The 12,618-nt window shown below is 39.3% G+C and overlaps 1 protein-coding gene across 7 annotated transcripts in view; it reads left to right on the top strand.

Annotated features, from left to right (window-relative positions):
* The window catches only part of dab2ipb (DAB2 interacting protein b), a 143,135-nt gene that overhangs the window by 102,550 nt on the left and 27,967 nt on the right, over nucleotides 1–12,618 (top strand). For all 7 annotated transcript variants that reach the window (XM_036579925.1, XM_036579923.1, XM_036579919.1 and 4 more), the window contains one exon: nucleotides 9,131–9,275. In XM_036579925.1, coding sequence (XP_036435818.1) covers nucleotides 9,131–9,275 — 145 coding nt within the window. The remainder of the gene's footprint in view (nucleotides 1–9,130; nucleotides 9,276–12,618) is intronic.

The following is a 12,618-nucleotide window of genomic DNA, read 5'->3' on the forward strand; positions in this document are numbered from 1 at the left end:
AGTGCTGCTCGACTTCACCAGAGATGTAGAAGATTTCATAGAAATTGAGAAGATGGCATAACATCAGTGACGAAGGAAAATATCGAATTGATATTTTATTTACCAATATTGTGACCGCGAATTAAATTGCATTATTTTCTACAAATTAGCTCCAGTTGTCACTTGCATAAAACATCCTAATTGGATTTTGGCCTAAAGTTTACCCTTCAAAATGAGCTGTGTAAAATCTCTTGAGGGAAGTGTTGAAGTAGAAAAAATGGTTGTGTTGTCGTGTACACATTTTGTGGGTGTTTGATTGCTTCTGATTGGTCCAACTCATTTACAGGTAGTTCTGTGTTATTTGTTTAAATTTTCCAACTTAAAACTTGTTGACAGTGTTGGCCAAAATTAAAATTGCAGGGATTGGGATTCAAAGGATTAGATGGATATGAACCTTCTAGGGGTGTAACGGTACGTAAATTTCACAATATGATGTGTATTTCCATACTTGCATCACGCTAGATTTTCCATACAGAATTAGAAAAAAAATGCTAACATAAATTTCCCATTTATTGATTTCTTTATCAGTATTTTTTTTAAAGTAGTTGTTATTGAAGGGGTAAGTGGCACAAGTCATTTTCGTAGAACACATAAAATAAATATTAACAAAAGTGCAAGATATATATTACATGTTGCACATGTGTGTTTGGCAAACATGTTACAGTCAGATCTTGTGTTCATGTGTAAAGTGTGGCTGTTGTTTTCGGGCTGAAATGAGTGAGAGAGGGAATTCACTCCCTGCAAACAGCAGTGGACTCTAACATGAAATAAAGGTGGACTCTACAACCAAATAGAGGTGCAGGAGCGAGTTATATGTTCTGACCATTCAGAATTGAATACTGCTTGAATACTATGGAGAGAAGTAGCTGCTGAGACTCATGTTTCCTCAGTGAGTTGGCTTCCTATTTGCCAGCTTCTTATAAAATTTTCCACCCCACCTTAAATGGACAGTAACATTTACCATGCTGCTCCATTTAAGGTGGAATGGAAAATTTGAATGAGTAGCTGGCTTTGATGGGTGAGTAACTTTAGATCCATGTGTTCTCCTCGCTGTGGTAACAGGCAAGTTTGGATGATGTCTTGTATGAGGAAGACAGTGCAGTGAATTTGAATGGCACTAAAAGGGAAAACGGGCAGTCCAGGTCACTGCAGGACAGAATCCAAAAAAGACAATCAGAGTAGCAAACACTATATAACATGGCTCAATAATTAGATAACACCAGAGACTTCACAGAGACTGAATAGCGCAAGAGAGGTTTTAAAGCCATTGGCTGACGAGGGCCAGGTGGGGGATGCAGGACTGGTGATCAAAAGACCGGCAACGCTGAGCGCTGGAGAGAGCAGGGATACAGAGCCTGGGATGTGGCAGCTGATGACTTCACAAATGAGTTAGCATATTTGAGGCATTAGCTCGAGTGTCTGATCCTCATGTTGTGCAGTGTCGACACATTGTGACCATTCAGTCTCCCACTCATCTTTACTGTACTTGACTAAGAAACCTTGCCGTTTCAAACAGCTTGGCTAATCAACCATCCAAAGAAGTGTAACCAAACCAACTTTTTCAGTTCTGAGAGCTGCACAGTGCTGCTGATGGTTTTTACGTTTAGGAATATCATGGATTGTGCTAAATAGAACTATTCCATTTATCATGGATGTGACTGCATAAAACTGTATTTGATTCACAGCGTATATTGTCTCACGACCTCCGTATCAAAAAAAATAAAAAATTCTAGTGTTCTAGTGACCTTTACATTTTTTAAGGGTCACACATAATGGCCAGGACATGGCTGTCTTAACACACTCACACTCCCCACAGATAATGCTCTGTGCAAAAAATTAGCTCTTCAAGCATCACTACCATCTCCTCCAGTTCCTCAAATGGACACACACACACACACACATTATTGCTTGTGTCTGTCAGATGGTCTTGCCTTTATGAGTTTTCGCTGCCAGGCTATGCAGCCTCCAGGGAGCTCTATTCTCTGGGATTTTATCCTTTCTTTAATCCTCCTATCCCCTCTTTTATTATCTCTCCTATGCCTTGTTTATCTCACCCTTTCCTCCTCTCCTTACTGTTTTTAGCCTTCTCCTTCCCTCTACCTATTCTGATGTTTTCATATTTTTCTTCGTATTGCACTTTTCTTTCTCCTCTCTTATGTCTTATTTCCTCGTTTGTGTGTGGGTGTGTGTATCTCTGATTTCGAGTAAGGTATGGGTTAGCTGATTAGTTGTGACAGTAATATGGAATGTTCTTGGCTATTTCTGATTAGCGTCTAGCCTCGGAGCTGTGTGTATATGCCTCTGTCTGTGTGAATACAAAGTAGCTTTATGGTTTGTTGTGCAGGAATGTCACAGTGCTTGTGAAATCTTCATATCTCTTGGCTTCCCAGTCACCGAGGGCAGTGAGAATGAAAGAGAATCTATATTTGTCTTGTATTTTTTTCTCTTAAAGGCCCCATATAAGGTTTGAGTGGGTTTATGCAGTAATAAAACATAATTTATAATTCATGTTTATATGGCCATTTCCAACCCCTCTCTATCCCGTAGATTTAAACAGGCTGTTTTTGTTACTGTTCAAGACTCCTCATCCTCTTAGGGAGCTTTTCTTTTTGAATTTTGGTTCTTCTCTGTGTTTTTTCCTCATGTTCTTGGGGAGTTTCTCCTTTTGAGTCTTAGTTCCTCTCAGTGTTTCTTCCTCATCCTCTTAGGGAGTTTTTCCTTTTGAATCTTGGTTCTTCTCAGTGTTTTTTCCTCATGCTTTCAGGATTTATTACTGATACTCTCTGGGCCCACATTTCAGGAAAAGCTGCTTTGGAGCAATGAGTGTTGTAAAAATGCACAGTGCATGTAGCATTAAGGTGAATTTTATTTGATTTGCCTGACTTTGATTTGTCAGAATGCATTTTATCAGTTTTTATCAGTGCATTGTTTAAAGTAAATTATTTGTTTTCAGAACAAAACAGTTGTAGAATATATTGTCTCTTTTTTTTTAGCCCTGGTCATGAATGGTAAGCAGATAAAGCCATGCTGTAGCCTTCTGTGCACTGAACATCTGACCTTAAGTGGACGTAAATGATTTTGAAAACAAAAATTACCATTTAATTTATCCTAGACTAGTAGCCTAATAAGAGTCCTAAGCTATGAAAACAGAAGTCAATAGGCAATCTTAACACTATGTTTTTCATACCACATTATTCATTTGAACAAGAAGCAATTTCAGGTTAAAGTGTGATTGTTGCACTTCAAACCATACCACGAATAAAGTTAACCTGCAAGTTTCTGACCAGAAATGCACATTATTATCTCCAGTTTGAGCAGGCTTTTCAGTGACATTACCACATACCACTTGCTATAGGTTAAGGTTGTAGGTCTTAGGTCTGCTGGTTAGGGTTAGGAGCAGCTTCTCAGTCGATGTTTGCAGCACTTCTCTCCTAGATGCTTTGAAAATGTGCTCAGACACTCGTGGCACATACACACAGATATTTTCTTGTGATGCTGTCCTTCATGTGAAAGAGGCTCTTAGTTGTGCTTGACGGCACACAGATTGATCTTTTTTCCACTATATAAAAGTGTGTTTTCTAAAACGTGCCTGGATACATGATTAACAGGATATGATCAAATGCTTTCCACACTATATTTACATATGTATGCAGAGTTTTGCTGAGTTGCTTAGTTCCTGAGTTACAGGGGAGGCTGTCTTAGCCCTGGACTGTGTGAGAGGTGCCCAAATAATCACACAATAATCACACAATAATCACTGTTCAGTTCTCTACAGTTAGTTAAGCACAAAAAGGCAGAACTGCATGGTGACTGAATCAAAATCAAGTGCTCACACAGTTATAAATAGCACTACTCAGCAAATGGAGCATTCTAATGAATCACAGTAACTTCTGAAGAGGGTGCTGCTGTGAGCACAATGACCAATCTCAGTTGTTCCTCATGGGTGCATTGTGCCTTCTGACAAAAACACACCAATAAATCTCAAGTGTTTCTGATGATTGTGACTCTGCATTGAAATGTCAGTGCAGTGATCATGATTGCAGTAATAAGACAAAGTAATCGCATTTACCATTTTCTGTCACAGTCATGCAGTCCTGGAACTACATTCACTCCAAAATGGATGAATCAGTCTTTTCCACTGCGTGTATTTCAATACCTACTTCAGTTTTTATCTCAGTTCTAGGCTCAGTTTAGTCACACCTAAGGGTGGCAGAGATGACAACATGGAATAGACAAAATGAACCAGCACAATAGTGCCTCATTTAAAATAGGCTATGAAAAACTATGAGTACAACATCCTAATGTGCTTGATGAACATCTCATTCCAAAACAATGGGCATTAACATTAGGGATGCACAGTTACATTGGAATGTTGTTGGTATCGGCAGATGTTTCCTAAAAAAATTATCGTCTTCAGACAGGTGTTTAGATTTGACCGATATCTTAGACTGATATTTGATGATGTATTTATTGTACCCCTATGAAGCAGAAGGCTTAGCTGATACTGGGCTACTGTGCTAAAATATCTGCATTTGTACACTACTCTGCAATTGTACCCTACAGAAATAAATGTTTTTCTGTTTCGCTAATCCAAGCAGATAAAGCACCAATTTATACATTTTATAAATGTCTATGTATCGGTATTGCCATCGGCAGATGTGCAATGAAAAATGTCGGCTTTAGCCCATAATTCCCATATCATCCCAAAGGTGTTGGATGAGGTTGAGATCAGGACTCTGTGCAGGCCGGTCAAGTTCATCCATGTTTATGGTGTTTTCATGCTGAAACAGAAAAATTGTTTCTCTAAACTGTCGCCACAAATGTAGAAGCACTCGATTCCCTGAAATATGATTGTGTGCTTTAGCACTAACATTTTGCTTCAATGGATCTGAACTCCAGCCCAAATTATGAAAAACAGCCCCAGACCATTATTCCTCCTCTACCAAACTTTATGGTTGGCACTGTGCATTTGGGAAGATAGCATTTTCCTGGCTTCTGCCAAATCCAGATTCATCCATGAGATACTGATTCATCACTCCAGAGAATGTGTTTCTGCTCCATGATGGTGTGCTTTACACCTCCGCAGCTGATGCCTGGCATTGCGCATAGTGATCTTAAGCTTGTGCGTGGCTGCTCGGCTGCTGTGTTCACATGGAAGTCCGATCCACGAAGCCGCCAACCAACAGTAATTGTGCTCACATTGCTTCTAAAGGCGATGTGAGTAATGCAAATGAAGACAGATGATTTTTTACATGCTATGCACTTCAGCACTCACCAGTTCTGCTGTGTTAGCTTGTGTGGCCTACTGCTTTAACCACTGAGCTTTTGTTTCCACTTCAGAATGATCGCACTGACAGTGGATTAGGGCATAAATTTAACAAACTGACATGTCGGAAAAGTGGCATCTTATGACAGTCAGTGTTTGTCTGTGGAGATGTATGCTTGATTTTATGCACTTGTTTGAAATTGGTGGGCTAATTAGAAGGGATATCCACATTCTTTTGGCCATACACAAAAAAGCAGCATATAACAGCATATAAATACAATCCAGCGTCCTGAATGCTAAATCATGTGCTGAAACATATGCGGAAATACACGGTTCGAAGTCTGTTTATTCTTAGGTCTAATTTCAAAACTGCACAAATGTGTGTTCGTTTTTGTCTTCGGTTTAGGTTGCTGTTTGGTTTGGCTGAGGCCCGGAGCTGCACACATAAAAGAAACTGGCAGTGCTGTGTTGGGATCTGTGTAGCTTTTAACACAAAGTGAGTCAGATCAGTGGAGACAGAGTGGAGGACTGATCCTGGATCAGGGCCCCGTGTTCCGAGTTGTACCTTACAGGCATGGCTGGGGTTATTTTTATTACAGGGAGGTTGAATAAGCTGTAGCACAACAAGCTGATTCAGAGAACATTGTCCTTAGCGGCATAGCAGAAAAACGCAACGTTCCGGGCAAAATATTCAGCTCAGCGCTCTCTTATTTACATTTGTGCTGTGTCATGAGAAGGGGGGTGGAGAGAGAGATGGAGTGGAGTAGTGCGAAGGCTGGATAAATGTGAGAGAGAAAGAGATGCGAGAGAAGAACATTCTGACAGAAAGGTAGAAAAAAGGGGGAGAAATCGATGGGCAGAGAAAGAGTCATCATTCTGAGAACAGCGTTCTCCCTAGCATTTCTACATGAGAAGCTCTGCCCCACAGCTAAAAGCTCACTGCAGCTTGGCACACAAAGTTTTAGTACCGCAGGAACTGGGGGTGCAGCACAAGTCACGATTTTTCAGATAGTTGAAAGTGAACAATGAAATTTATGCAGTTTTACCCCCTTATCTCAAATGTAGAAGATCAGCCAAGACATGTTTGGTATCTGAAGTTTGCTTCTGTAGATTTGGACTGAAGCTACGAGTCTCACTAATAATGAAAGCTCCATTACCAATTAGCATTGTTCAAACTGCATGCGTAGAGTTGTTAAGTAAAGAACTAAAATAGACTTGATTTCTCACACTATGACATTGTTATTTGTAAAAATAGACAAACACACACATAGAAATTCTGTCTTTAAGATGGCTGCTGGTACAGTTTTTAGGTCTGCAATGTGACTTAAATCATGGCTGCCAGCTCTCACACATTGGCTGCAAGACTCATGCAGTTCAGTCTAATCTCAAGCTCTCACACCACACTCAACACTTCATACACATTATTACTAAATGACCGAGGAATCCGAACGCTCAGAAATTTGTATGTTTAGTGCTGTAGCTTTCACTGATTAAACACACTCTGGACTGGCAGTAAGGGTTTAGTTGAATACAGGAGGAAGAAAAAGCTAGTTTTGTTGCTCTGCGTGTTTTTTGTTCACTGGGGATGGGACCGATATCCAACAACAGTAAACCAACTCACTCAGTGACACACAGTGCGCTCGTGTGTCAGTAAGTAGAGAAAACCTTCACTAAACACATGACAAATGGATGATAACTGAAGGAAATGAAAAGGTAAATGACATGACTTAGTAAACTAAACTTAATCAATAACGAGCAGCATTCATTACTATACATAGCAGTGCAGTTTGTGCTGCAAAAGGAACCCTATTTTGTCTTACAAGCTAAACAACAGAACAATAAAGCAATCAAAGCAGACTATTTCACCCATTTTCACTGTGTAGCTTTTAGCTTTGTAATCCACACCTTTTAAGTGCCACCAGGTGAAGAATTTGACTATACGACACTCAGCAGCAACACCAGGACTGGCTCCATCACTGGTTCCTATTAACTAACTCTTTTTATTCTATGTTCTCTGTAATTGGACTCTATTCTGCCGTCATTAGAGCAGGTTGACCAGTTCAGACTATCAATGCTGAACTTAGCAGCGTTCAGTCTGTGCTGCTCCGAAGGCTTAAATTTTGTCACTCTTCATCAACTCACTTAATGCAACAACATATTATTTTATGGGTAAATTAAGCAAAACTTGAAATGCATTAAATATTAAATTATATATTGTATTTTAAAATATAATTATTGGTTTTATATTAATTTTATATATGTAGTTGTGTTATGGAAACAGATCACTTTCTGAAGAACAGCTCCAGTGATGGAAGCAGACATTCACCACACTCTAAGTGCTGCTATACTAAACAGAATGTGTCACAGTTTGAGTGCCGATAAACGTCAAGTTCATTTTTTGCACTCCACCCTGACAGCTGTACTGAAATAAAACTTTCTGCATAATTTGTCACATTTTGTATCAGTTTATTACCTCTTCACAGTCTCACTACTTTCGACCTGAAAGATTGGAGATGAAAAAACTAGTCTAGTAGCGTTAGCTGAGGTTAGTATTTGTCTGTTTATGTAAAAGACTGACTGTGTAAATTTCAAGCCTCATGTCATCTCGGATGGCATTCTGTGGTCTCGATATAGCTTTAATTTAATGTAGTAAGGACAAAATGCTGGAACTAAAACAGTGCTCGGAGTCGCCGAGTGCTGGGACGAAGTGTTGCTGAATGTCAGCACCAGTGTGTGTGCCTTCATTAAAACCAGTGGTTTCAAATTTTTGGACGCTCTGCAGCATGTCCGGTGTGCTGTGGCCTTCAGAAAGCTAGATATGAGGCAGCCTTGGCACTATTCCTGATTCAGACCTTTCATCCTGCCTGATGTATTGAACACATATTTACGCCTATTTACTTAACCCAACCCTGCAGGATATTGGACCAAAATGATATTGTTTTGTGTGTGTGTTTGTGTGTGCAGGTCCTTACGCATACCAATGCTTGACTCTGTGTGCTTCCTGTACAAATCAGCTCCTGATTGGTTTCCTGCTGGTTAGCTTTGATTAGGCCAGATTTGCATTGTCTTTCTCTTTTTTCTGAAAATTGCTATTGAATTACTGCATATTGCAGTTATGCTAAAACTTACCCACCAAAATGTTTTTATATCCTCTGATTTTGGTTCAAATTGTGGCTCATTAGCTTAAAATAATGAAAAACAGTGTATTTTCACAATACTTTGATTTAGTAGTTCAAAATAATGGCTAATAACCAAAGAATGTGTTATCACTCTTTAAGAAACTGTATGACTATTTTGACGTCATTATTTTGTAAAAAAATTTCAAAACATTTTTCAAATCATTTTGAAATTATAAATGAAAACTGAGACTGTATGTAATTATTTTGACTTTCTTTATTTTCAAATTATATTATATTCGAATTATTTTGACATTTTTGATAGTTATCTTGTAAGTCACCATGAACCCACATCAACAGGAGCTCTCAAATGCATGTGTTTGCAGTAACAGCTCCTAAAATGAGAGGTGAAATGGTTCTCCACAAATGTTGTTAGTATTACATTATTTATAATGATAATTACATTAAAGATTTTCATTAAATCAGTTAATGTTAAAAAAGCAAGCAAGCTAAGTGTAGAATAAGCTGATGTGCACTGTGTGTGTATGTGTGTTTGTGGGATAGGAGGGCATCATAATAATGTGTTTGTGTGCTGTTGCGTCACCTTTGTGTGTGACAGCAGGGACAGGAGCATTTCAGTTTTCTTCTTATTTCTTTAGGTGTTTTTGCTTTCTCACTCTGAATCCTTGTTATTTGTTTGTTTACTCAGGACTTTCTGACTGATCTGATGATGTCTGAGGTGGATCGTTGTGGGGAGAACGAGCACTTGATCTTTCGAGAGAACACACTGGGCACCAAGGCCATTGAGGAGTACCTCAAACTTGTGGGCCAGAAATATCTTCAGGATGCACTGGGTAAGAGTTCTAAAGCATGTTTGTTTGTAATGACTGATTTTAGGCCTTCTCAGTTATTTAATTAAAATAACCAACAGTAGAATTGGCGAAACTAGTTAGCTAAATGGCTAATATGTTTTTATTGATTTTGTGGTGCATTAAATATCATATCATTTTGAAAAAAAAAAAAACAAACTAACAGGATACTGTAATAATTTTTGCTATGTAAGCATAAATCATTTTGAGTGTGTGCTGTGATGGCATATTTATTTATTCATTGAGTCTAATTTCATTCATAAGTTTCGATTAATGTGACCAAGGACCAGTCCAAATTTGATTCAGAGATTTGCACATTTAAAGAAACTTAAGCTTATAGTGTACAAAGTGAATTATTATTGTTTTCCATTTAGAAAAGCCAAACAACCCCCCATTCCAACCCCAACCTACACCAACATGGGACTTATCAACAGCAACTGACCATATTGCTCCACAGGAAACATGAAAATTCTCAACCTAAACGCATCATACATCTAAACAAACAAAAGGGACTTGACTTTGGATATTCCATGATTCCATGTATGAAGAGTTCTAGGAGCTGCAATGCTAATCTTGAGAACAATAGTTCCAGATAGAGGATGTCCAATAATGTATGGAGCCAGTGAAGCATAGACCGGGGTAGTCAGTGCTGGATGATGACTTTTTTTACTGCAGTTAGTCAGCCAGCCATATTTTCCAGGATCTTTCCATGGTGAAGAATCTTGACTCATCATTAAGCAAATAAAGTTCAGAGTCCATAAGGAAGTGTGTCTTAGTCAAAGAAGAGATAAACTTTTGGTCAGTCCCACATAATATGCATAAAAGTCCCCAGGATGCCATTCGGAGAGGAAGTAGAATAGCGGTGAGGACTTACGAAATGTCTTAACCTTGGTGTCAGATAAGTTCTGTGGCAGATTTTCAGATGGATGAATTGATGACATTTGGGCGTGCCAAAGGCCACAGTGTGAAGGAAGTAGCTGAATTTGCAGGTGCATTGAAGCGTACAGTCATACGGGTCTACCAGCAGTGGCACAAATCCTTATGTTTACCTTAACAACCTCAAAACAAAGTGAGGTGAAATACTGTTATTTAATATTATTAAATATGTGCTTTTAATTAAACATTTTCATATGTTCAAAAGGCAATGTTATCAATAATCCTGATTTTTTTAACAAGAAAATGTTATGCTGAATTTTTTAAGAATGTCCAGGCCTGGAAAGTAGAAAATCATACGCTGGCATATTTACAATTGCAAAGTAATTGGAAATGGAATGGGCCCATTTTGTAAATCAGATGTCCAGTAGTCTGTTCAGTACAAATAACATGAGATGATTGTAGGCACAGAAACATTGCCAATTAAGGTTCATTTGGTACTGTATTGCCTGATGGTCTTTAGATAAGGCTGAATACACATGCACACACACTGTGCAGGCCTCTATTTATTGTTGGCTTTCACTCTCCGATAAGCCCTGTATGAATTAATGTATTTGCAGTCCAGAAACCTAAAAATGCCCTTACTGGCTGTTTATCTGCAAAGAAAAATATGTCTATGAATTTCACACTATTTATATCAGCACTGGGGGATCTAATAACTGTGTGTGTGTGTGTGTGTGTGTGTGTGTGTATGTGTGTGTGTGTGTGTGAGTGAAAAATGTGGTTGAGGCAGTGTATATTTCTCTGTTTAGGTTTGCATTAGGAATGCATATGGCAGTGCTGAATAATGGATAGTTGTTTTTCAGATTAATGTGAGTTGGGAAACGCTGTTACATTATTAAACAACTCACTCCTCAAGATTGACTGAGTCTCATGGAAAGGATGAAGAAAGGACAGGACATGGACCTGTTTTTATGTGTGTGTGTGTGTGTGTGTGTGTTTGTTTGTCCTCTGATGACATGAGAGAGCATTTTATGCTTGGTTAATCAAAACAATGAATGAGACAGACAGCAAGATTAGAATGATCAGTGCCAGCCACAATAGGGCATGGGCTATGTAGCACTCAGCCATACAGCTAGGACACCCACACTGCTGTTTTTTTAAATAGGGTTATATAAGGGTAAGTCTTGTCCTCGTAGAGCAGGGGTGCACACTTCCGGTCCTGGAGGGCCAGTGTCCAGTAGAGTTTGGTGATTTACCTATTCAGAAACACCTGATTACACTCATCTGTTAATTGCCAGGTTTAGTGAGAGTGTTTGAATAGGGAAACTTCCAACCTATGCTGGACACCAGCTCTCCAGGGCCAGAGCTGTGCACTCCTGTTGTAGAGTGTAACTGTTATCACCTATCGCTTTACATAATCGCTTTACATACACAATACGTAGTCTCTGGAGTGAGTCCAAGTTATGTCTAGAGTCTCTGGAGTGTGGGACTGTCATGTGGTCTCTGGTGTGTGAGTCCAAGTTATGTCTAGAGTCTCTGGAGTGTGGGACTGTCATGTGGTCTCTGGTGTGTGAGTCCAAGTTATGTCCAGAGTCTCTGGAGTGTGGGACTGTCATGTAGTCTCTGGTGTGTGAGTCCAAGTTATGTCTAGAGTCTCTGGAGTGTGGGACTATAATGTAGTCTCTGGTGTGTGAGTCCAAGTTATGTCCAGAGTCTCTGGAGTGTGGGACTATAATGTAGTCTCTGGTGTGTGAGTCCAAGTTATGTCCAGAGTCTCTGGAGTGTGGGACTATAATGTAGTCTCTGGTGTGTGAGTCCAAGTTATGTCCAGAGTCTCTGGAGTGTGGGACTATAATGTAGTCTCTGGTGTGTGAGTCCAAGTTATGTCCAGAGTCTCTGGAGTGCGGGACTGTCATGTAGTCTCTGGGATGTGAGTCCGAGTCATGTCTTGAGTCTCTGGTGTGTAAGTTTGAGTTGTGTTTTGAGACTCTAGGATCTGAGTCGTGTCTCAAGTCTCTGGGAAGCAAGTTTGACTTGTTTCTCAAGTTTTTGCGGTCTGAGTCATTTCAGTCTCTAGTGTGCAAGTCTGTCATGTCTCTGGGGTCTAGCTCACACAGTAAGTCATCCATTTACACACAGTATCATCCATTTACACAGTTTTAAAGAAATATGATCTGTAACCTACTAAAACTTTAGAAAGATTAGTTGACAACTTCAGCTATAATAGCTAGTGCGTTAGCCAGTGTACCTGCTACCCAAACCACGAGCTAGCTAATAATTTCTAGTTGTTTTGCCCTTACATTTTTTATACTAGTGCTCAAAAGATCCGTTTGTGACCGATACCAGTTGCGCAAGTCACTAAATGCTCCAATAGTTGGTGGACTCTCAGTAGTAGGGATGCATGATCATAATCATATTGGTATCTGCAGACTGATATTTGATGAAGTGTTAA

Source organism: Colossoma macropomum, unplaced genomic scaffold (genome assembly GCF_904425465.1).
Source record: "Colossoma macropomum unplaced genomic scaffold, Colossoma_macropomum, whole genome shotgun sequence".
Lineage (NCBI taxonomy): Eukaryota > Metazoa > Chordata > Actinopteri > Characiformes > Serrasalmidae > Colossoma > Colossoma macropomum.